At 53.1% G+C, this 24,585-nt stretch overlaps 6 protein-coding genes across 6 annotated transcripts; 2 read left to right on the top strand and 4 right to left on the bottom strand.

Annotated features, from left to right (window-relative positions):
* Positions 1-62: 62 nt before the first annotated feature.
* On the top strand, positions 63-4,220 carry QC762_602580 (uncharacterized protein). Its single transcript, XM_062891944.1, has 5 exons — positions 63-959; positions 1,029-1,097; positions 1,165-1,902; positions 1,957-3,309; positions 3,367-4,220. The coding sequence occupies exons 1-5, from the start codon at positions 940-942 to the stop codon at positions 3,449-3,451; spliced, it is 2,265 nt and encodes a 754-aa protein (XP_062740541.1). The 5' UTR covers positions 63-939; the 3' UTR covers positions 3,452-4,220.
* A 156-nt stretch (positions 4,221-4,376) lies between these two features.
* On the bottom strand, positions 4,377-9,139 carry RGA2 (Rho-type gtpase-activating protein). The gene is made up of 4 exons (XM_062891945.1): positions 8,235-9,139; positions 4,989-8,178; positions 4,799-4,932; positions 4,377-4,740 (listed from the first exon to the last, which is right to left on the bottom strand). The coding sequence occupies exons 1-4, from the start codon at positions 8,298-8,300 to the stop codon at positions 4,594-4,596; spliced, it is 3,537 nt and encodes a 1,178-aa protein (XP_062740540.1). The 5' UTR covers positions 8,301-9,139; the 3' UTR covers positions 4,377-4,593.
* A 2,570-nt stretch (positions 9,140-11,709) lies between these two features.
* On the bottom strand, positions 11,710-16,054 carry CHO2 (phosphatidylethanolamine N-methyltransferase). The gene is made up of 4 exons (XM_062891946.1): positions 15,045-16,054; positions 14,297-14,890; positions 12,242-14,238; positions 11,710-12,182 (listed from the first exon to the last, which is right to left on the bottom strand). Exons 1-4 carry the CDS (start codon positions 15,235-15,237, stop codon positions 12,117-12,119), a joined length of 2,850 nt encoding a protein of 949 aa, XP_062740539.1. The 5' UTR covers positions 15,238-16,054; the 3' UTR covers positions 11,710-12,116.
* Positions 16,055-16,636: 582 nt separating this feature from the next.
* QC762_602605 (uncharacterized protein) lies at positions 16,637-17,464 on the top strand (the record flags this gene model as incomplete). Its single annotated transcript, XM_062891947.1, has 1 exon — positions 16,637-17,464. The coding sequence occupies one exon, from the start codon at positions 16,637-16,639 to the stop codon at positions 17,462-17,464; it is 828 nt and encodes a 275-aa protein (XP_062740538.1).
* A 494-nt stretch (positions 17,465-17,958) lies between these two features.
* Positions 17,959-20,181, bottom strand: TIF35 (translation initiation factor eIF3 subunit g). Its single transcript, XM_062891948.1, has 4 exons — positions 19,752-20,181; positions 19,285-19,666; positions 18,424-18,711; positions 17,959-18,361 (listed from the first exon to the last, which is right to left on the bottom strand). Exons 1-4 carry the CDS (start codon positions 19,766-19,768, stop codon positions 18,137-18,139), a joined length of 912 nt encoding a protein of 303 aa, XP_062740537.1. The 5' UTR covers positions 19,769-20,181; the 3' UTR covers positions 17,959-18,136.
* A 471-nt stretch (positions 20,182-20,652) lies between these two features.
* On the bottom strand, positions 20,653-23,022 carry QC762_602620 (uncharacterized protein; the record flags this gene model as incomplete). Its single annotated transcript, XM_062891949.1, has 1 exon — positions 20,653-23,022. The coding sequence occupies one exon, from the start codon at positions 23,020-23,022 to the stop codon at positions 20,653-20,655; it is 2,370 nt and encodes a 789-aa protein (XP_062740536.1).
* Between the last annotated feature and the right edge of the window lie 1,563 nt (positions 23,023-24,585).

Below are 24,585 nucleotides of genomic sequence, written 5' to 3'. Positions count from 1 at the left end.
GTGTAATTATTCTTCAAGTCATTTGACGCAGAACTTTTTTTTTTGTTTTTTTTTTTGTTTTCGTTGGTATATGAAACCGCCGTGATTGCCATCCCTGTGCTGGAGATTACCCTCTCAGTTTCTCAGTCTCAGTGTGGAGGAGAAGCAAGCTGTTGCGGACAAGGTCCGGTGATACCGGTGATACCCATCTGTTTTTCGGCACGGCGCTCGCTTTTCACGATCAGGGCCGGGCTGACTGGGGTCACCTTCCGAAGCCGCTCACCCGCAATGGAGCCTTGTCCACGGCAGTCGGGAGAACGGTGGAGAATCAATCGCAGCCCCGAGGTTTCGTCTGCTGTTGGTCCGAGCCCGCAATCAATTGTTTTGTCGGCAGCGGTTCAGTTGGAGACCATCCAAGGTGGTGATTGCGTCACAGTTGTACTTGGCCCTGTGAACGGTGATTGCGGGCTTTTGCCAGCAACCAAAGAATATTAGTACTCTGTATTTGAAGAAGCCATAGTTGTATATCTTCTTCTCATCATTATTATTAACGCCTATTGTCTGTCCTCCAAGACTAGCCCAGCCAGCCGTCCCTCATCTTTGTGGGGCTTGCCTTTCTTCCAGTCAGTTGTACCTATTGTGGCGAGGGGCCTTTATACTTTACTCGACGCAGCAACAGGCACAAGCAGCAGCACCAGCAGCAAGCGGCACGCAACATTAAGCTTGCACGCAGTTCAGACCTCGACCTCTCAACTTTGCCTTTTTACCACTCGAGCCACCCTGTACCCAAGCAATTACTCCGCCTTCTCGACAATGACGACTGTCGTCTGAGAGGCCTCTCCCAACCTTGTCCATTATCGCCAGCGGACACTTGCTTTTGCTTTGCTTTTCCAAATCGCCCACCACCCCATTGGATGGTTCGCATCACCGTAGCACATCCTCGCCAAGACATCGGCAACCATGGCTGTCACTCGCGACGGGTAAGGGCAAACTCCAATACACACCTAGAATGCGCTTGACGATGGCTAACCTGATGGCTGCAACCGCAGTTACAACTCCACCGAGCATCTTATCCAAGCAAAGCCCCGACGACACTATCGAACTGCAGTTCGGTGGCAGTATGTCAAATGTCTTTTCCCAAGCAGCCCTTGTCCTACCTGTCTAATACAACTGTGCACATCCTAGGCATTGGCAATTGCGATCCCTCATTGGAGTCCATGGTCAAGATGCCGTCTTCTTTCCGCTGGTGGCGGGGGAGCGGCACATAACAGTTCAACGATTAAACACCACGACTGGCGAATCCGAGACGGTCAAACGGTTGTCGTTCCCACCTAGGTGTCTGGTAGCGCGCAATGGCTGGATCTGCTGTGGAGGCGAGAAGGGCGCCTTCAGTGCCTTCCGGGTCGACGAGCCTTGCGCCGAAGACGATATCGAAACACTCCTCGAACTACATCTGCGCGACCGAGCTGCTGGGATGCCGCTGGACATGTCCCGATCAACCCGAGCGAATGCTGGCAAAAATTCAGTGGCTCGGAGCAGGCATTGTGGCAAAGATAGGGTGAACTGCATCACTCTATGGTTCACACCTACATTGCAAAAGCCATGCAAGGGGGCTTACGACGAGGGCGTTGCCGTTCTGGCCAACAACGATAGCACCGTTATTGTTGCCAGTCTGTGTAATATGGAGACACTCGACGAAATCAAGTACCCCGACTTTATGAACCGCGCCGTCATTTCCCCGGACGGACAGCTTCTGTGTGCCATTAGCGACGACCCCTATCTTTATATCCACAAGAGGAGGTTGAAGAAGTCACAAGCCGCAGGCGTCTCCTTATCCATTTCGGGCCAGCCGCTGTACGAGTGGACGCCATGTAGAAAGATCCAGTTGGAGAGCCAGAGCAAGGATGACCGATCAGACAACAGGTCGAGACCCAACCTTATTCATGAGCCTTTGAGTGTGTACTAACAGAACAACAGGGGCAGTTTTGCGCTGTGTTTCTCGAGTACTGGTAGATACCTTGCGGTGGGAACCCAGTACGGAACCATCTCAGTATTCGATGTGGCGGCACTCGACGTAGCAACCGCCGATCCCGTATGCGCTGTTTTTACCACGTCACGACCAAACCAGGACTTTGGTGCCGTGCGTGATATGGCCTTTGCGCCAGGCCCTATCGATCTGCTGGCTTGGACCGAGGACCGGGGCAGGGTAGGCATCGCAGACATTCGTACCGGGTTTGACAAGAGGCAGATTCTGTACCTGGACCAGGACGATGACTTTGAGCACTTGCCGGTGGTGGACCGAGACACTATTGACCCTCGTCTGATTGAGGAATTCCGGCGTGAGAGAGGTGACATCCTTTCTAACTTTTCCAGCACCCTGGACTTGGCTGGCGAGCGGCAGGGCCGGAGACCAGATGTACGAGAAGCATTGGAGAGATACAACATACCATTAACACCTGAAGAGACGGTTGTTCTGGAAGCCATTCAAGGTAGCCGAAGGCGTGAGATGGTGGCCCTAGAAGCAGTGGACGGTGGCCGGCGGGCCTCTGAACGGTGGGGGTCGTCGACCAGTTTTCCGAGGGCAACATCGAACAGCGGCGGTGCCAATGAAAGCGGTACCGGTAGCGGATCGGGGACGGGGACGGTGACTGGTACTGGTGCTGGGAGCGGAGCGGGCAACGGAACGGGCACCAGCAGATCCCCATGGGCTGAGCGAGGCTCACGATCATCCTTGACTCCTGGTGCCGCGAGAACACGAGACCGTAGCGCGAGCGTTTCTCGTGCCGTTGACGATCTCCTTGGGAACGTTCGCGACCAGAGGGAACGGCTTCGCGACAACCTGCGCATGCGCGAGGAGCAGACACGCACGGCGCGGGAAGGTTACAGCAGTACCAGCAACACTGCTGCTGCTGCCACCGGCGGCAGCTTTATTGCAGAGAGACGGCGGTATGCAGCACCCCTTTCGTCGCGTCCTCCTGTTTCAGGTTCTCGAATTGATACTTCGGATCGGCGGGCGCTGGTGGCGCGGCTGATGGCCAACGCGAACCCGGCTTCCTCTGCGAGCAGATGGGACAACGTGGAGGCATTGTACGGCGGCCCCTCACCCCAACTTGTTGTTTCTCTGCTCACCGCAGCGGATGTCCCTACCACAAGCTCTTCTGAGGATGCCCCGTTTACTGACCTGCAACGGCGTATTAGAGCAGCGTACCTGATGCGAGAGCTGGAGGAAAGCCCGACGAGGCGCATGTTTGGGTCCATTGTGCCGTCCCATATCCGGCCGGAACCCTATGACACAGCTGGCTTGTCGTGGAGCGAGGACGGTGAGGTCTTGTAAGTTGTGCTTTTCGGGTGTCTTGTTATGGCTTCATGCTGACTGTCTGTCAACAGGTTCGTCGGCGCCGAGAGTGGCGTGTACGAATTCCACATCAACAAGCTGAGTCGAAAGCTTTTCCCAAGCATAGAATTCCGCTAGACCTCCACGATCCAGTGTGTCATCTTACAGCTTTGTCCCCAGTTTCTTTCGGCAAGGACAGGACACCTTCTAATTTCACTTAATTGATGTTTTCTCTGGCTTGGGTTTTTCGCTTGTTATGAGGAACGCAAAGGCTGCATGTATGATCTTTTCGACGGCGTTATCGCGATTTCATTTTCTTCTTCACTTTCAATCGCGTCTGGGATTTTCTGAGGGACTTGGGCAACATTCTACTTGAGCCAGGAGCGAAATAGGCTATTATAACGACACGACACGGACGCGCTACTCACAAACACCTACGCACGAACTTTTCTAGAACCTGTTCACCTACAAGCCTGTTTTCCGAAAATGGGAGGGAGTGACTGGGGGGGAAGGGAGAGGACACAAAAAGTTCCTGCATTAATGGACTATTGTTTACCTAGGAATTTGAACTTATATGAGGGAGGAAGGGAAGGGGAATGAATTGGAGGGGCTCAACAAGATTGGCCACCTACACACATTGTGATGAGGGGGGGGACAATATTATTAGCAAGGCTGAGAGAGGGAAAAGGCGAAGGGGGAGGAGAATTTTATTCTATTTTTACATGTTTGCTTTGAGTGTCTACCCCGTTTGTTGTACCGAAGCCCTTTTCTTGGAGGTGGAAAGTGTATAGTTATATATATATGGTTTATTGATCCCATTTGATATCGCTCAGCATTCATGAGCACGTTGACAAAGTCACTCTCGAGATACGATCATGTTGACCATGAAATTTAGCGTGATATTTCCCTCCCCTAGATACCCCAAACCACGCCTCTCGCAATGCTCATGCCTGCTAATCAAGTAGTGCTGCTCGCCCATGCCGGCTGAGAAACCCATTTAAAAAAACGTCCTAGAATAAAAAAAGACTCAAGAAAAATTGAAAGAAACAACCCCCCCCCCTACCCATCTTTCCCTCAGACTCAAAGCAGGGGCCGGCTTATACACAAACTCCTCATAACACTCCTCCCCCCTTTTCTTGGGGGCTCCGTAGGATCAAGTAAAAAAAAATAAAAATCAATAGCAACAACAACACTACTTCAAACACCCTTCCTTCTCTTGTCGCTAAATAAGAACAACCCCACCACCACCTCTCCCTTTCCCCCTCTCACCACCCACCCACTCAAGCCTCTCCAAAAATAACATGACTATTCTCAATCAAAAACTGCACCGCCAAATTCTTGACATGCATGTCCGTCATCTCCTTCTCCAGACTGTGATCCCTCATAATCGTCGGCGCAAACACCACGGCCAAGTTCTTGGGGGACATCTACACATTCTCCGTCAGCCACCACATTCAAGCAAACAAACCAAGAATAATCACATACCAAATTCTCCCTCTCCCTACTGGCCACCCTAGCAAGATGAAACATCAAAAACTCCAGACAGTCCCGATGCTTTGGCGGCAGCGTATTAATCGTCCTCCTCATGTGCGCGCACCTCTCGCTCTCGTCTTGGATTGCTTTTCCCACTGTCAGCATTTACCTCTCCCTGTAAGGAGCCCAAGAAAAAACTTACTGTTGCTCTCCAAAATCCTCTCATAAACATCAAACGTCAACAGCGGCGTCGGCAACTTCCGGAAATACTGCTTCAGCACGCTCGTCACAGCCGTAATGTCCAAGTCGGGATCCGAAATGTCAAAGTCCCCATTCTTGTCAAACCCTTCCTGTATCATCTTGACCTGCGAGTTGCCGCCCGTTTTCCGGTAGATACCCTCAATGTCCATGCCCCGCAGCTCCACCTCCTCAATGCAGCGCGTGACGACGTTGGGTATCTGACGGCGTTCATAATCCGCCCTCTCGACCAGTTCCGATCCGAACAACGTGCTTGGTGCTTCGGCTGCTGCCGGTGCTGGGACATTGTTCATGGACTGGGATTTGGTCATTGCCTGCTGTTGCTGCTTCTTGCCAAAGAAGCCAAAACCTTGACGCTGGTCGGTGTTGACTCTGTTCACGCCCATAGGTGGCGGTGGAGGCGGGATCGTGGTGACTGGTGACTCGACCTGAGCGACCGTCATGTTGTACGGGATGCCAATGCTGTCGCTGTTCAGCGTCTGAGGGGCGCCAATGCGAGGATTGCCTTCTTGTGCCTGGAAGGCACCTGCCGCACGGTTGATGCCCTTCGTGATGTTGTGCGCAACCTTGCTTGATCCCTTTTTCCAGTTGAACTTTTTGACTTGACCCTTGCGAATATTCACCACTGTTGGGCCCTCAAGGATGGGCTCCTCAGCATCAGTGCCCATGAGGGTGGTTCCAGTCTGCATGCTGGCGGTATCCAAGTTGACCGAGGAGGAGCCCTTGGAATGGCTGTAGATGCCAAGACCATTTGGAGGCATCTTGAGATCACCATTATTGATCTGCTGCTTGAACCTCTCTTGGATCTGGTGTGTAAGATCGTTGTTCAGATCAGCCAACTGCGCATTCTTGGACGAAAGCTGCTCAAATTCGAGAAGGGCGCGGTCGCGGTCGGCAATGGCTTGATTCCTTTCCTCGAGCAGGTCATCCCGCTCAGCGTGGAGTTGCTCGATCGCTGCCGTCATGTTTTGCTTGACCTTCTCCAGCTTTTGCACAAAGTCTTTGATGGCAGACTCCTCCAGCTCCCGGGGATCCAGGGGTTCGCTCGTCTTCTTTGCCCGCTCCACATAACCGGCCAAAACCTCAAGTTGCCGGATCATAATCTCTGTCTGGGTATCAAGAACAGACACAGTCTTTCTCTTTTCCACAAGTTTCTTGTTTAAGTTCTTGAGATCCTTCTCGGTGTTGAACTGTCGCTCGAGCTCTGCAACGCGCTGCTCCGAGTTTCTGAGCTGCCGCTTCAGGAACATTGGATCATCATGTGCAGCTCCGGAGAGCGAGATCGGGCTGCTGATGTCGGGAACATGGCCACCGTTCGTTGGGTCTTCAGCAATTGGCGTTCTAGGCCAACGGGGCGAAGTGGTGCCTCGAGTCGTCTCGCTGACGCTCCTGCTGTGACCGACCCTCGTCTGGTGGGTAGTGGTTTCGGCACTATTATGTCGCCCGTGACGAACGGCATTGGACACACGGCGCAGTATAGATGAAGAGCCCTCGTCGGTACCAAGGATTCTAGCCATGTCCTCATCCATGCTGAAGTCGCCACCAGCACTCCACCGCGGCAACTTGGGTGATACCTTCCCTTCCTCATTCACTGAGCTCACAGATCCCCTAGGTGTTCGTTGCCCAGCCTGCGACGGCGGCGGTGGTGGAGCTGCCCGTGGTTGCATGTAGGTGTCGCTTAGTTTTTGTTCGGGAGCCGCTGGACGAACTTGTAGCTCGCCATTCCGAGGTGGTGGCTGTGGTACTTCTTTGCGCGCTACCGGCTTGGGCCCAGAAAGATCTGACCTGTTGGACAGTGAATCTATCGATGGCCGGATAGCATCTTCGTCCCTCAACCGGGAGTCCTGAGAAGCTCGGGGAGGCGTAACTCTTTCGGACAAATTCGAAGGAGACGGCGAGTTGTTGTTCGCAGTGTTTGAAAGCGGTTCCCTGTTTCTGGACGGTGCTGGCGGTGGTCTTGTGGGAGCTGAAGCGTCGATAGAACCACCTGACAAAGAATTACTCCTGGAGTTGACAAGCTTTTTGCTCTTGGGGGCGTCCTGCAGTTTGAACTCATCGTTTGTGGGTGTCCTCCCATTCGAAGGCCTCCTTTCCTCGCCAATTCCTGGCGATGTCTGGGGTTTGCCGTTCCGCTTCGAAAGCTTCCTCGCTGGTCTTTCGTACTGTGGTACTTCATAGTCGGACGACGGTTGTCTGCCTTTTTCTTGGAAAGCGATATGGGGCGTGGATGCTGCGGATTCCGATCTCTTGTCCTGGGATGGACTTGGCTTCGGTGCACTGAAGTAATCTCTCTCCTGTTTCCTCCTGCTCGAGTCGGTAAAAGTATCGGACATGGACTGTGGCGTCAGTGAAGGGGCAGGGCTGGGATCCAGCGCTACCGGGATGAAGAATCCTTCGCCATCTCCAATGTTCATATCGCCAGAAAGAATGGTTGAGTTTCGGTTGTTCCGATAGTTTTGCTGAGGTGGCGCAAGCGATGGCTCTTTCGAAGAGTCTTGGGTTCGTTCGGGAGAAAGCTCGTTCCTCGAGACGCTGCGCGAAGACGACTCGTTGATGCCGCCATATGCATTACGAGGACGCGGCGACAGTTCGGTAGGCGTGTCGGAGTCGGGGGTTGCCCTATCGCCCGAGAACGCTATAGGAGGGACGGCGTTTGGCGGCAAGGCGGGCAGGGACTTGTCTGTGATCATGGGCGACGCATCCTTTTCTCGTTGTTTTGCTTGAGCTGCTGCTTTTGATTTCTTGCGTCGTCTTGCCATGAGGGACTCGTGGCAGTTCATGCAAAAGATGCCGTGTGATGTGCGGGCATATCGCAGGTTCTCGATCTTCCTCTTGCAGTTCCTGCAGCGGAAGCAGCTTGCACAAAAAGCCTGGTCTCCGGTTAGGATGGCAAGGTCTTCAATCTTATTATTGCAAGCGCTGCAGCTGTAGGTGCAGTTGTTGCAGATGAGGGAACCATCTCCAAGCAGAAGCAGGTTCGCATCCGAGTCGAGTAGCGTGTTACATGTGTTGCAACGAAAGCAGTCAAGATGCCATCGGTTTCCAGCTGTAGCGCAAAGTGTCAGCACCATCCGAGCCCCTTTACAGAGTTGGAACATCATACCCAATTCAAAGGCTTTGCCCTCCTCGAGGATCTGTCATGTATTAGACGTGGCCAAGACTCCGAGCTCAAGGCGGAAGCGAAACCTACCTCTCCGCACCCTTTGCAGGGGAAGACATCCTCCGTCTCCATGGGGCTATCCAGATAGTCATCCATGGCTATGTTATATATGGTTTCTCTTGTTTTGTTGCGTTCTCTCGGTGGTGGCCCGAGGTGATGGAGATTCAAGCATCAAGTACGATCAAGGCAGAGCGGTGGGATGGCAGCCAACAGCACCCGAGTATCGCATAAACAGGATCACTTGTCACAATCCAAAAAACAAATCAAAAAAGATAGAAGAAAAAAAGGAGTATCTGTCCGATCGTGTTTTCTTGCAACGGCCGAGGCGGGAGTGTGGAGGGGTCAACAAAGGCAAAGGCCGGCCCGTTGTTCGTTCGTGAGTATATATTCGTAGACCGCCGTGAAAGGGTCGTCGAGCGTTGGGAATTATTTGTTGGACGTGAGGATCGACGGTTCGTGCCGGCAGACCGAGGGCACAGTGTCAATGCCGAGGATGGCACCGGCGACAGGCGACAGTCGGTCGGGGGAGAGAAGGATTACTTAGACAAGAACGGACGAGTCCAGAGAGGCTCGGAGAGGGGCGACGGCGATGGAAAGATGGGAGCGTCGGGCTGACTTGTCGCTCTCGGCGGAGAAGTGCGGGCACGGAGAGTCGCCAGGTCCTGGACAAGTGCGCCCGTTGCAGGGGAAGTGGAGCAATCGGTAGGTCTGGCAGTTTGCAGATGGGTGCAGGTGAGGTGCAGGACAGCTGAGAAATGGCTGGCTGTGGGACGGCCGCAATGATAGAGAGCGTCTGAGCGAGCAAAAGCGCGGTGAGAGGAGGGAGGTGAGCACGAAGCACAAACTGGACACAATTGTCGCAACCGCCGGCCAGGGCATGCTCCAGCAGCTGGAAATGGGAGAGGGAGAGCTCAAGGAAATGGCAGTAGTTGTGAATGGAAAGTGATGACCCTGTTGAGAACGGGCCAAGCCCCAGGGGTTTAGTGGGAGGGTTTAGTGGAGGTCAGGGGCAGCCTACAGGGGTCATATGGGAACCAATTACGTCTTGGCTACAATCCATCCGACTTCACCATATCTAGTACCTATGTCAAGAGCATCTCTCTCTCTCCCCCTCAACATGCATTTGTATTCATTTCGGCTTTCTGCGTAGCTAATCACTGTTCTTTCATCCTTGCTCCGCCATCTGAGCTTGTTTGTCCAACCCTCACCTCTCGCGACTTCGGCAGAGCAGCCCGAATCCTTTCCGAAAGGTTTTATGTCAGTGGCCAGGCTGTTTTCTCCTCACAGCTTTGGACGAATCGACAGCCATGATTTACAGCATACAACGCCGTACCCGCCGACAATAGGGCCAGACTGGGGTTGACCGGTGATGAAGACATCTAGTTTACTGGATGTGCTTGATGTCGTGCCACGAACACGCAGACGTGATGTTGCACACCCGAGTTCCTGGGAGGGCTGACGGACAGCAAGTCCTGGTGCTTTTGTTGCTGGCAACGCTGTTGGCGGCACCGGCAGATGGCCTGCAAGAAGGATATTTGCATATGGGGCCCGAGCCAGCCGCCTTGACTGCAACGCTTCCATGTTCCAGCACTGCGTTCTATTCAGCCACATTTGCTGACCATGTCTAGGTTGCTTGTCCAGTGGGATCAATAGACGACGACGGCGGGGCTGGGTGAACAGTGTGTTTCCCATCTGATGGACTGTGCCTCTGGCCAGCATTTCCATTGCGATACCACACCGGCAAACTAAGAACGAGAATTAAACGTCTGATGGTCGGCGGCGCGGTTGCTTCTCGGCGGCTGCTGTCGGCTGGGATTAGCAACGACATCCCATCTTGAGATATATAAACAGCAACGCAGGCTTCTTCGGATGTTGCACAACACCCAGCAGACCAATCCGCTCACCACGCTCAACGTCCGGTTCACCTCGCACACACACACCACGTCGTCATCCTTACTTACCGCACCATACAAACATTCGGATACAGCCAATATCGTCTGGCCAAAGATGAAACTGCCGCCCTGGTGTAATTCGCCGAATCAAGGTACCGACACAAAATAGGGCACGGGTTACACATTCGCTGCCGCTTCCACCACGATGCATGTTTCAAGTCGATGAGCGAGCCTCTCATCACAGTAAGAAGGTCCCTGGACGTTCCTTCATATCCTTCCTTTCGGTGTGATCTCCCCATCCATCATAATATCTCGTCGTCGTAGTGTTTTGGCTACAACTTTCGCACTAGCAACCCTGAAGATCTGCAAACCAGCTCGATATGCGATTGATCTTGAAATCCCACCCCCAGAAACCACCATATCCCGTCGGTTCCTTGGCGTTTCAGAATCTCAACCCCTGTCCCTGCATTGCTTCCCCACTTGAGCAACGAAAAAGGGACGACTTTCACCACCAAGATCAGTCATTCGCATATGATAGAACCATGTAAACACCAAAATAGCGGGACGTTCTATTGTCGATGGTTTGGTCAATTTGCAAGACTATTTATGTATAACACTATATGCGGAAATTACATGAGACGTGAGCCGTTTGTGAAACATTGACTACCCGTACACCCCGGACCTGGTTCCTGGCCCTTTTTCCCCCGCATTTATTTGCCCAGGGGCATGTAGTAACGCACCTTTGTGGTGATCTTGATACGATCATAGTCTCAACCTCGAGGACGTCGTCTTGTGGTCTACAATGTGAGCATCAGGTACATGCGATATCTACAACATGGGCATGAGATTGCAGGGATGTGAGTAGATTTGGGGATGTGAGGGTGCTGCTACCAGTTACTCATCACTCACCCATCAACAATTCTGAACCCTCGAGTTGCTGCGACACCTTTCATGGTGCATCAACGAATCACCACAACAACCGGTTGAAGCCCCCAAATCTCATATATGCCCTTCTGCCCCTCAACTTCACTCTATAAATAAGCCCCATACCTCCCTCTAGGCGAGCCGTCTCGCCTCACCTGCACAACATGCATACCCGTACACTCCATAATCTCACCATGTCCGTTTCAACCCTCTAGCCGAAAGTTCTGTGCAGATCTATAATTCCGTCAAAATGTGAAGCAAGGGAGGTACAGAACATGTCTGTCAATCAACGATCTTCAGGGTCCATATCTTTCAGGGTCCATCATCATCACGTAGCATTCCACAACCCCCAGATCCTGATCCTCCCGTCAAAGAATGTCTGTGGGTTTTTATGGGGAAGCTTGGATAGTATCATTAACGCACAGAACTTTGGCTCCATACCCGTACCAAGAAAGAACGGATCAAGTCAAAAGGGATGTCATCTTTACAAACACTGAAAAGACAACTTACCAGGATCGGTAAGATATACATACCTACCCATCCATACACCACCCCCTAAGTTGGATCGCTTGGAGGCAATCGTTCCGTTCAATGAGTAGGTTCCTGTTCAGCCCATGAAACTTGTTCTTGACTGGCCATAATTGCTAGCAGTATTCATCACCACAAGGCCTCATCTCTAAACCAACGGTTCTGGCCAGAACCGTGAGTTACAAAGCCCCTCAAATGCCATCGCAATATTGTGATGATATAAGGTACACCATTGCTGGCAAATCTACCATATTGTTTTCCACGCTCTACCTAATAATTTCCCTTCCGAATCCAATCTCGCATATTCATCTCACTCTCCCCTCATCCTCCTCTGCATTCATGAGCAGCTTTACGTAACCTGCCATGACTATCTTCACACGCCCCCCCAAGCCCAAAAACAACGCCAATTTTTGGTGCAAACAACCGCCCAACACCTGTGGTATCTCATGCATCTAGATAGTAATTTGTCTAATCACAACCCCCTTCTTCCAGTCATGCAAAATGAAGAGAGAGAAAAGTCCATCATGTGCAACCCGATTCATCCTCTGCCCCCACTATAACATCCCGTTTATTTGTAACTGTCGGCAACGGGTGTTGGCGGTCTTCTTGATTGTAATGACATACTATATGGCGCCTGTTGAAGTGTCGTTAGCAAGCTGGCACTGCTTGACCAATGGAAGAAAAGAAGCTTACAAGAGCAATTCTTCCGTTAACCACCCTCCACGCCAACTTCTTGACGTTCCCATCTGCTGGCACCACCGCCGGCGAGAACTCAATGGCAAACATCTCACGAATGGCATACACCACTCTCTCGGCATACTTGCCATCCCGTTCAACATGAGCACCCCATGGCTCGTCAACAGTCTCTGGCGCGATTTCTGGGTCGCGGTCAAGGCAGTTCCGTACAATAGGCAGCAGGGCGTTCTCGGCTTCCTCAATGGTGAGCTCGGTACCCTCCTTCACAACCAACGGAATGCGGACCTCGAACGGCTCCGAGATCGACATGACGTTGTGCTTGCCGTGGTGGTGGTATCTGAATTCGTACACGCCCTGTGTCCACCAAAGCTTGTCACCCTCGAATACCATCTCGCCTTGTACAAGAGGGCCCTCGACACCTTCCGACTCGACCTTTTCATCATACGAAATAATGCCTTCGTCAGTGGTGGTGTCGTACTGGCCGCGGCACGTAGGGATCCAGCGGCCGAGGGATGGCACTTCAGTGAAATCCCTATTACGGTTGTCGGTGACCAAGTAGAGACCAACCCAGTCCTTCTTGCTGTGGTTGGCAGGAGCTGTCCACTTGACACGAATGGGAGCGCCATACTGGAAAACCTTGGTTTTGACATCCTTGGGGACACGAGCATCGGCACTTTCCTTCCGGGTAGCCTTCTCATCAGGAGCAATCAGCTGCTCGCCCTCCACGGAAAGCTTGTAGTGCTTGGGGTCATATCCAGCAAGATCGCGGTCGATACGGTTGATAGAGAGACGGAGGGGCTTGTGGAAGAGAGCGGTGGTGTCCTTGACGAAGTTGGAAGAGCCGGCAGAAAGTCTGGTAAGGGCGGCATCAATGAAGTCCTCAGCAAAGTGCTTGGTCTCATCGAGGACCTTGTCGACACCCTGTTGCCATCTCTTGACAGGAGCGGGAAGGGACTTCTTGACAAACTTGGTAAGACCGGCCTCCTTGCGGAGGTTCTGGCCGTAGATCTTTTGCATGTGAGGCTTCTCGACAAACGAAATGAATCCCAACATCAAAAGCTGGCTGACAAGCGCCATGACGAAAACAGCCTTGCTCCAGGTAATGAGAGCCAAGCCCCAGAAACCAGCAGCACCAAGCACACGCTCGGGGTTGTTGAGGAAACGGTAGATGGAGTTGTACGTGGGTGGGCGGGGGCTCTCGAAGAAGAAATCACCATAGAACCAGCCAAACTCGCCAAGAGACTCGTAGATGCTAGAGGATGTCCAAAGCTGAAGAGCAATCAGACTGACACCAATCACATGCTTCAGGAGAACAGAACCGTAGCTCCAATCCTCAGGGTAGGTGTACATCTTCCAGCAGGCGGTCAAGAACGAGACGTGGCAGAGAATCATGCTGATGTGGTACAGGCCCTTCCACTGTCTCCAGGCCTCGCCGGTGCTCTCGCCAAACTTGAGGAAGTGCCTGGTATACATCTTCTTTTCGGATTGCTTCTTCAGGAGGTAGCCCAAACCAACAGAGTACCAGAGACGCCAGAAGATAGCGTTCGCAACAGCCAGAGTCTGGTAAGTGCCGGTAGTGGGAGTGACAACCGTCAAGGCGATGAAGCAGGCAACGATGATGAGAGAGGAAGCGTCGGTCACTCTGAAGAGATCGAAGCTTCCAATCATGTTGTGAACAGGCTGGGGGATATCAGAGTTCCCGTTAAGCTCCTTGGTGACCAAAGCATCGGCCTCGGTCTGGCTGCCAATCTCGGATTCGGCACGGAGACGTGGGGGTGGCGGGTTGTAGGTCTTTTCGATGTGAGGATTCTCGACAAAGGCCAAGAAGACAAACTGGAGAGCGTGGGCAGCGATAGAGATGAAGAGAACATCGTAGCTAGCAGCCATCATCGAGATGCCGTAGTATCCAGCGTAGCCAATGGAGTACATGGGATGGGGGGCCATCTCGAAGACGCCATCGAAAGTCAGTTCCTGCTCGATCAGATAGAAGAAGTCTAGAAGGCAGTCAGCAAACCAACTGCAAACCTCATGTCCAAGCGCAAGTTCACTTACCGCCCCAGTACCAGGCATAGTCCTTCACCACTCTGTGCGCATCCAGCTTGACCCAAAGGTTGAAGCCAACAAGCGCAATACCCCCGACCCAACGGCCAAGAAGCATGCCCAACCCCTCATCCTCAGGCGTATGGGCGCAGACAATGGCGAACAGGCAGTACGACACAAAGTCGCACATCAGGATCAGATCGACAATGCGACGGAAAGCAAGCCAGGTGTTGTACTCGATCGGAGCCTCATCCATCTTGTAGTCCTTAGGGATCTTGGTCTCGAGCTCCGTCTTGAGGAGGTTGTAAAGCCATGGCCGCGGGTTGGTGGCGGGTTGTTCAAAAGCCCTTAACCGACGAGCCCAGGTGACGAGGAGAGTGTATTTTGACTGAACAGTCAACAGATAGCCGATCCCAGCATTGTATGCAAGTCTCCAGAAGGTAAACGCAAATCCGAGCAGGTACTTGTTATAGGGCGCTGGCACAGCCCAAGCGAGCCAAATATGCAGGGCGAGAACACCGAGGACAATGTAATCGGACAGGTTCTTGGGTTCGCGAGGGTCTAATAATTGGGAGACCATGTCATGGGTCTCGGGCACGACGAAGACTACGGATGGTCGTCATGATTAGCACTTGCATCCTATTTTTTTTTTAAACAGCTTACAGCACCTTGCAGTAGGGCAGGTTAGGGGAAGAGGGGTCCAGGAGTTGGGCCTCCTGGGAGAGAAAGACTTGGGACGGAGAGAGTAGAGTGTGCATACCCGTTCCATCTGGAGTTCGGCCGTATGCCTTTTTCACATGGGCGTCTCGGTGGTCATCGCCCTTGTTCGAGTCGGAGTCGACATCACTAATGGACGGCGAGGGCAAGGGGATCTCCGACTGTTGGGGTTGGTTGTTGCGTTGGCGTGTGGTTTTGAGCCCCGCAGGGTCATCAATGGCAGTAGTTGTGCTCATGACTGATTTCCCTCGGCGTTTGTCGTCGGTGTTGAAGACCGATTTACAAGCAGAGACCAAGGTTGAGCTTTCCTGGCCCCGAGACCATCACCGAGTTTGTGGTGTGAGGGTTGAGATGGGGGTTCGAGGTTATAGGTGAGGAAGAGGGAGGGAGGGGCAAAAAGAGAGCGAGTTCGAAGCAAAGGGTTGGTCGTGTGATGGCAAAGACAAACCAAACCGCCCACGTTCCCATGCCAAGAACAATTTAGGTTGGGTGTTGCTGTGCCGTGTCTGCACGCGGTGTGGTAGACAGTTTTCTGTTCCAGGCTATGCCGGTGGTATCCCCGAGGGTCTGGCCTATCGGCTTTGTGTTTGGTCTTTTGCTGGGGAACAGGTTTTGCAGTCTGATGTCACAGAAATCCCAGGTTGTCGCCGGCAGTTGCTGTTTTGGAGATGATGGTCTTGGAGATAGATCCGCCCCGTCGCTTCAAAGTCTGGGGTTCCTGCTTTTATTTCACATGCACTTCCCTCTGGCTCTGCTTGAGCTTTGTGGGTTCGCGGGTTTGTAGGGGACCTTTGACGATTCTGCTGGACCAGTCGGCAGCGAGCGGACACTTCAGCGTACCCGCAGATAGGGACGAACGGCTTTTTCCAATTGGTTTATCGTTGGCGATTATCGATACTAGTAAATAAACCCCGGCCCAACGTGGGGTTGAATCTGTTTTGACACCATCTGGCATCTATTTTTTTTGTTTTGTTTCCAACGGTTTCTGGGGACCACCACGGCTTTCTGCCCGCTGATGGCGGTTCCATATCACGCACCCCTTTCCAGATTTCCGGGTTCTTTTTTCTCTTGGAGGGTGGGTGTGGCAAGGCAGGAACCGGTCGTTTTGACGTTGCACAACTTCTGCTAATTCCATCCTCGTTGGCCTGATGAAGGGCTGCAAGTACCGGGTTGTGAGGTGCCATTGATTTGATTGGATTCTCATGCTCTGCCAGTGTTACACCTGGCGGGCACCCGGCGGGCAGCTGAAACTGAGGACGACGAGGTTAACCGCCAGGGGTCAGCATGAAGAACCGCATGAATTCGATCCCTCTAGGGTTTCCTTGAGCGTTCATGATGGGATGAACTATCGGAGGATTGACAGACGTGTCTAGCGTTGTGTGGATAGCAGGGTCGTTTTCGGTGTCACCGCGATGTCAGGGGCACGACATATGTGGTGGACAATGAAGATATAAATCAAGCGCCACGGTGTTTCCCATCAGCCTTTTGGTCCCTCCTTGCTTCTTCTGTTCCAAGTGATCATATAAATCAACACATAGTTCGCAGATCATCCTGCTCTCATCGCTCCGTCCAACCAGGTTGCCATCATCCCTGGAACCTACTCGACTTGCACCAGCACCTCACATCATCACCACCATGTTCCGCAGACGCCAACCACCCCCCTCAACAATAAACCCCATCCCCCCCTCCTCCCTCCCCTCCCGTTCCCCTTCTCCCTCCCTCCCCTTCCTCACCCCCCCAATCCCGCTCCCCCTCCCCCCTCCCAAACCCCCAAACTACCAATCCAAACCCTCCCCCTCCCCTCCCCGCCGGCATCCCCTCCACCCTCCCCCCATCTCCCCCCCTCACATCCCCAAAACCCGTCAACGCCCCGGGACAGCCGGAACCTCCGGCACTGAGGCCGCCCTAGCCCTCCAAACCCGCCAGATCTCCGCCCAACTCAAACAAGCCTCCCGCACCGAAAAAGCCTACCGCACCCGCAAACGAGCAGCCGCCGCCCGCGCCAACTACGCCGAGTCAAAAGACCATCTCAGACAAGCCTGGCTTCATTTCGCTCTTGGGATCCGACTCATGTTAGGTGTTGTAAAGTCATCCGCCTACGTGGCCAAAGAAAAGAAATACAAGTGGCAGGCTGGCAGAGAGGAGAAAAAAGCTGCAAAGGAGCAAGAAAAACAGAGGAAGCTGGAGGAGAGAACAGAAAAAGAGGGGAGGGTAGAAAGGAGTCCAGTCGACAGCGACCGCTTGGAAAGGGCGCGCACAGCAGAGGGTGGCGACCAGGGATACAGGCAAGAGGAAGACGTCATCAGTGACAACGAGGTCGAGATTGGTGACGGGGAAAAGCAGACAGAGGTGATGGTGGAAAAGGAGCTCCCTACGCCAAAGGAGGAGGACACGATTGATGAGAGGGTTCAGACGAAGCGGTGGAAGGGGAAGGGACGGGCAAAGGGGAAGGGGAGGCAGTAAAGCCCTGGACAGAACAGGATTCATCATTCGAGATGGACCGGCGACACATTGCACAACACTCTCTTCTATTTATTTCCCTTTGCTTACATACACCACACTTGCAACTCCGCAGAGAAGCGGCAGACATTCACTGCTATTTCCTTGACACCCCTATCAACATTACACAATTAATGACGGATGAGACACGAACAAGAACCAGCAAAAGCGGGCACCGCAAGGAACAAAGTAAGACGGAGACCTATTACTAGGTTGTTTGGAGGCAGCGATGGATACCTGCATGGGAGTCTAAACGGGGGCTATGAATGCTGTATGAAAGGTGCTTCTTGTTGGCGCTGAAAAAGCTTGTCTTTTTGTGTCTTTGCCAGACACTCGTTGAGTCAATGAAGGCACAGAAGATGAAATTGCCTGCCCGTTCAAGATGGAGACCTGATAGTTATAATGGAAGACACATCTGATACCCACGATCGATGTACACACCACACTGCATTCCCCTCCCGTGCTTTCAAGTATACCTAACGCTTGATGAATTCACACAAGGCTTTTAGCATAACAAAACATCAATTATGCCCATAGGACAAATCCTCAGTCTATTTTCCCCATGCTACCAAGCCCATCCCAGAGTAAACCCCCTCTTACACCCTCCCAAAAGTCGATACCAGTTGGCTAACCACTTTACGCAGCTTTCTTCGCAAACTCGACTCTGAGAATCAAGTGCCTGAAACCGAAACCGTCCATCTTGGCACAAGCCTTAACAGCGTCACCACGGTCCGCGAAACTGATGAAGGCGAAGCCCTTGGCCAGACCAGTGTCGCGATCTTTGGCCAAGAAGACGCGAGTAACCCGACCGAAGCGCTCGAACATATCGCGCAGCTCGTTCTCTTCCGCCATCTCGGAGACCTATCATTGCCTGTGTCAGCAGATATTCCGCTTCTGGTTTCCCACGTTAACAGTAAACTTACGTTGGTAACTCTGAGCGTGGCCAAGTCGTCCCTCTCGCCATACTTCCCACCCATTCTCTCGCCCACTCCCGTCCCGGCAGCACCCCCAGCACCACGCAACGCAGGCGGTACATAGCTTCCCTTCTTCCCCGTCCCAGGCGCCCCAGCACCCCCAGGACCGGCTCCCCCAGCCCCAGCATCGTCTCCCATCCCAGCCGCCACATCCGCGCCAGCAGCCTCGCCGATAGGGGCCATCGTATCCTTGTAGGGACATCTCGCCGTGAAATGCTCTCCGTTGCAAATACGACACTACCGAGCAAATTAGTCTCGCAAAATTCATAATCATGAGCTCGTCTGACGTTTCTTGAAGTGGAAAGACTACTTCCAGGCGTCTCCTGCTCGACATTGCAAATGTCGATATGTGCCCCTCTCTCCCCTTGACATGATCATCAAACTTATCCATCGATGCCAAGAAAAAGGGAGACGAGGAAAGCAGCATCCACAAGTGCCTGAAGAAAGGGGAGAAGGGGAAAGGGGAGAAGGGGAAAGGGGAAAAGGGAGGGGGGTGGGAGGTAACTGGCTTCCACCAGTCCCTGAAAAAGGGGGGGAAAGGGGTAAACACCGCCATCCACCAGTTCCTGTGTTCAGTCCCAACAGGAAGAAGCTCCGTCACGCCAGCCAGCGAGGCGACTCGACTCTGAACAGACTTAACCACAGCCACTCATCGCGAAGATCGATAAGAGCTCATGGCCAAGTTAACCAGTCACCTCAACCAGCTGGCAAACAGTAGTCACTCCCAACCCGCCGGACACTCGCCCTGAGGCCCCCCTCCCTCCTTTCCCCCCGAAAACACCACAAAACCACCACTGCCCATTCACATACCTTAACCTTCTTATCCTTCAACTTATCCTTCATAGCCTGCGCATTCGGATCCTTGCTCTCATCCTTCGCATCCTTCCTCCAATTGATACTCGGCCGGAAGATGATATTCTCCCCCACGCTCGTCGTGTCGGGCGCCGGCCCGGCCCCGTCCTTGGCCGACTGCCCAAACTTGGCCCAGGCCTTGCGCTCGGCAACGCGCGGGTTGACGACCTCGCGGTGGGTGATGTAGCGAATGCGGCGGGTCGTCTTGACTTTTTGGTTCTGGTCGTTGTAGCGGTACTCGATGATGGTGGTGGAGCCGTCCTTGTTTTGGATTTTCTGGGGGGGGGGGAGGTCGGCGGTGGTGAGCTCGTCGAGGTCGTCGTCGTCGGCCCAGTCGTGCCTGGTTGGTGGTGGGAGTTAGTAAGGACCCTAGGGGAAAGGGCACACAAGTGGTGGGTGTGGCTGTGGGGTGTGGTAAGACTCACTTAGCTTGCGCGGCCATTTTGACTGATTTTGCGATCTGCTGGAAGAGGGAGATCGGAAGTGTGATAAATTCGAGAAAAAGTCGGTCGTCCCAGGTCGGTTTCGCCGGTTGCACGCGTTGTTTTGTGGTGGTGGACGGTTGACAAGTGGTGGGGTGTGGAAGGACAGGAAGGTTCGCTTGACCAAATTTTTGGGATATTCAAAAGTGTGGGGCTGAAAATTGGACAGGAAATCGCCGCCCCTCACTTCAGCGAGTTGTGGTTTTTGCAACGGTGACCTCAACGTTGTTTGTGGCTTTGGTGCAGGTTTTCAGATGAAGAGAAAATATGCAGTCACCTGTTTTTGATGTCTCCATTTTTTATATATATAAAAAAAAGGCTTCTACTGGCAGGTCGACTTCAACACACCGACTTCATCTGCCCTCGCCCAACCCTATACCGTAACTCAACAGTTAACCCTACACCGTAACTCAACCGTCAACCCTAACCCCTTCAAATCAACTCATCCCTCCCCCAAAGCCGCATCTGTCACCACAGTCATCACACAAAGACAACCCGTTAGGATTGTTCTCAACATCTGTATTCAATTCATTTAATCTCCCCTACCCATCCCTCCCAAACTCCTACCGCTAACTAACCATGCCCGCTACGAAAGCAACAGAATACTCTAACCCTCAAACCAACCAAGAAGTAATATATATATATATTTATAATAGAAAATGTCGTCTGACGTCGTGTTCTTCTCTGCTTTCTCTGGGTATAAAATCTTTGATGAATCCTTTCCATATTCCTGATCATCATATACCTTCCCCCCCCCCCCCCCTCCATCCTTTTGATGATTAACCTTCCTTTGAAAATGGCAGATCAACTGCCCTATAGAAGTGAATGAGATAAAATCTGGGGATTATATGAACCCCGGCGGCGCGGCCGCCACATAACTACTCCTGCCACCCCCAGTGGATGTCCTTTTAGGGATTGGCGGCAAAGCCCTCGTTGGTGGTGGTGCTGGTGGTGGTCCCTCTGCAAGCATGGACATACTCCTGCTCGAGTTCAGGAACTGCGGGCTAACGAGGGAGTCGATTCTCAAATGTTGTGATGATCTCGCAATTGATTTGAGTGGGCATTGGGAGAGGTATCTCGGGCTTAGTGGCAGTGAGGTTCCTGCTTGGGCGGAGAAGCTGGATCTTCTAGCCCGAGGCTCGAGGGTTTCGGATAGTCTGCTTAACCCTCCCCCGTATGTGCCCAACGAGGAGGATGATCGAGGTCCCTCGCAGAGATGGGCTGTGAGGTGGGATTGTGAAGAGATGGGACTGCTCTCGTCCTCGATGATGTCTGAACAAGCGGAGGGACGTCGAGGTCGTGGCGGTGGGTTCAGCTTGGACTTTGGTGGGCTGTTTTCAATTGATGGATATGATGAGGGCTGGACAGGGGAGTTGAGCTCTTCGTCTGACTTGTCGCTTTCGATCCACAAATGTGATGGTGGAGAGGTCGATAGAGCTTCTGGTGTGCTCGATAATGTGCTCTGGGCGCTGTTCTTCCTTGCGTGGCTCATTGGCGAGGATGCTGGCGAGGGTTGATCGAGAACCAGGGACAGCGGACGGGAGTTGATAGACAAGGCAGACGGAGGTGGCCTTCGCGAACCAAATCGAGATGGCAATGTTGAGAAAGAACCAGGGGTGAAATCAACCCCTTTTACCGGAAATCGCTTGCTAATGCCTTGGGGAATGCTGAGATTAGACCCTGGGTGCGAGCCAGGCGAAAACGGAGGCACCATTTCAGTCGACCGAGGACGAAGAGTCTGTGCTGTTGAAAGATGCATCTCGAGCACATGGTTCCCTGCCTGAAGCGACTGTCTCCGGTCGTTGATCGCCGCAGCATTGGGCCTCATTTTTGGCAACCAGTGCTCGTCCAGGGGCGGCATGTCCGGTGTCATGGACTCGTGTTCCGCAAAGGTGTCCCGAATAGGAGAGCAAGCAGGCGATGAACCAGCAGATGTGATCATGGTTCGCTGGCCCGATGAGACATAAGAAAACCGATTCGTGCTATCCCTGAGCGCATCAAGTTGCCGCCCGTCATGGGAAATAACACTCGCCGAGGACGTATCGTCAAATGACTGCTCGCGTACATCCTCGTCCGCAGCATCGAGTTGGATATCCGGGTTCAAGGAGCTATGGTCCCAGATCCGTGAAAAACGCTCTGGGTCTCTGACGACCAACGTCCGCTGACTTGTCTGGCTTTTCAGCTGCGAGTCTTCATCAGCCGTCTTTGGTTTGCCAGTCTCAGACAAAACCTTCCTGCCACCCAGTGCCTCAATTTCACGCCTTAATACTGCAATCCAGGCATCCATTTCCTCAGCACTCTCGAACACCATCAGGAAATGCGGAGAACGGCCCCTCTCTTGCCCCATGAAGGGCAGGCGTGCCAGCAAGGAAGAGCCATGGGAGCTCGGAACACGATCCGACTCGGCTACTGCTGATATTTGTAGGACCCAATGCCGTCCCGGGATGGCATCACTGGCAAATGCCGCCGAGTCCTTCCCCAAGTGAAGGATCTTTTCTGGCAGTCGGTCGTACGATCCCTCACCTGAATACTGAAGCAGGTACCCGGCCGTAACCAAAACAAAAATCTTTGTTGTCCACTTGAACTCCCCCCCAAGTCCCGACGTATTCCTCCGATGTCTCCTCTTCGGTTTCTCTGTCTTCTCGCCAATGGCCTCGTCAAACTTCTCAACTACTGGTGTCGCCGGATTTGAGCCGCCTCCAATGGAGAAGCTGGTCTTGTTGTTGAGTCGTAGTACCGATTCGGTAGAGGCGGTGCATGCTGGTAGATGGGTGTGTTTGATCGCTTGGGGGTAAGCTTGAAACAATGGCGGTGGGCTCCATGGCACAATCCCTTCTGGCGATGGTTGCCCTCCTGTTGATTTCTCATGTTTGAGATTCTGCCCTGCTTGTGAAGTAAGTGTGCTCTCAGAGCGCTGATGATGAAACTGATAGGGCCAGTTCGTTAGTGAGGCGCGTATCCCGCTACTCCGTTGCGCCTCTCGTGGCAAGGCCGGTGCCGCCGTTACCGATGTGCTCTTGTTCCGGCCGAATATACTCCTCAATCCCAGCCTTGACTCTCTCCGGCGTAGCTTATCGTCGTCGCGCAGCGGTATCTTTCCCGTCTCCGCATTCCAATCCCCCAGTGGCGGCGGTCGTGTCCTCCTCCCTAACGAATTCTGCAACGCTTCAAGCCCGGCTGCAGTAGGTGCCGGATCCCCTTGTTGCCCCGTCATGCCTCTTGTCGTCTACTCAGATCTGGCCAATGGGCTGGAATGCTGCTATGGATCTGGCGCCAGCTTTGTCGTCGAGATGATTGGTGATCGCAATACATGGGAAGATAGACCACCAGTCGTCGAGTTTTGTAAACAAATCTCTTCCTGGCCGAGTCGCAATCCAAAACAAAACAATGAAAGGAAGGGATAAAATCCTGCAGGTGTCGAACGCGTGAGCCGACAGATGGTCGAGGCTCGAATAAGGAAGGAGGAGCAACAAAATAAGGCAGGGCGCGCGTGTTCCCCAAAGCTCCGAGCTGCAGACGGGACAGGTGGTCCCGAGGTCGCAACGAGAGTGGTCGAACCAGAGATTATCACAACAGCTTTGCCGAATATACGTCAGAGCTCAAACTGTGCCGCGTTCAAGTTTTTGGCCCAATGCACTGGACGGGTTGTATATTTTTATGAGTGAGATGAGATGGAGGTGGAGGGGAAGGGGGGGAACTGAATAAACGAGGGAAACCCACGGAGGGGAGGGGGGAAGGGGTCTCACAGCCAGGAGAGTGGGAAGAACGTTTTCCTATATAAACGACATGTGGAAATGTGGAATGGATGGACATGACGCCCGGGGGGGGTTGACGGGGGGGATGATCGGGGGAAAGCGAAAGCGGGAACACAGACAGCAACAGCCGTGCAAGGACTTGGATGGGACTGGATGGGACTGGGGGGGGGGTCGGCAGGGCCTGGTCTCGAGTCACTTGATGCGCCAGCCGTGTTTCCTGTTTTCCTCTTCGCTGGGAAAGCTGGCGCTTGGGCTCGGCTTCACATCGGACAGGAACCTCATCCAAGTAAGACACAGCCGTGTAACTGTGTCTCGTGCGCTCGATTTTGAGCGCTTTCAGTTGTTTCTATGGTGGGCTCGTCGGCTGCCGGGAGTGGTGATGTTTGGGCGCCTACCCAATCTACCTAGGTGGTAGCGCAGCGGCGGCAGCGCTATCCCAATTCCCAAAGGACTGGCAAAGACTCCGAGCGAGTCTTATTTTTTATTTTTTTTTGCTTCTTGCTGACCACCACCACCTATCAGCATCTCTGGGACATGCGTCAAGCTGCGTGTGATGAAAGAAGCAAATTGTGAGGTTCCGTTGCGGGAGTCCATCCCTGCTGAAGTCGAGGGCTGGTCGAATTGGAGCCAAACCCGCGAGGGGCCCTCCCATGTCCGTCGTGGTTCTCAATTTAGGGGTGCGCGGTTCCGAACCAAACTCAAAATCCGCAGGGACCAGGATCCACACGTCTTTTTTCCCAACTGCCCTATGAGAGGCCACAGCACCAACTGTCATCACAAACTGATGAATGAGAGATCTTGGGAGGTGTGGGGGATCAATTGATATCAACAGACTAGAAGCATCACGACTTCCTAAACAATGCAAACCCTCACTTCACAAAACAACCAAAAATCATGACGTCCCTCTCCATACTCCGTTCCGGACCAAGCTCGGCACATCTTCAGGGAGCCGGTCCTAGAAATCCCAGCCCCCCAACAAACCAGATCGATCCAAGCTTCGGCCGGCCCATTCCCGCTCCGCT

This window comes from Podospora pseudocomata, chromosome 6 (genome assembly GCF_035222375.1).
Source record: "Podospora pseudocomata strain CBS 415.72m chromosome 6, whole genome shotgun sequence".
Classification (NCBI taxonomy): Eukaryota; Fungi; Ascomycota; class Sordariomycetes; order Sordariales; family Podosporaceae; genus Podospora; species Podospora pseudocomata.
The sequence above is the reverse complement of the archived record's forward strand: the minus strand, read 5'-3'. Positions and strand labels throughout refer to the sequence as shown.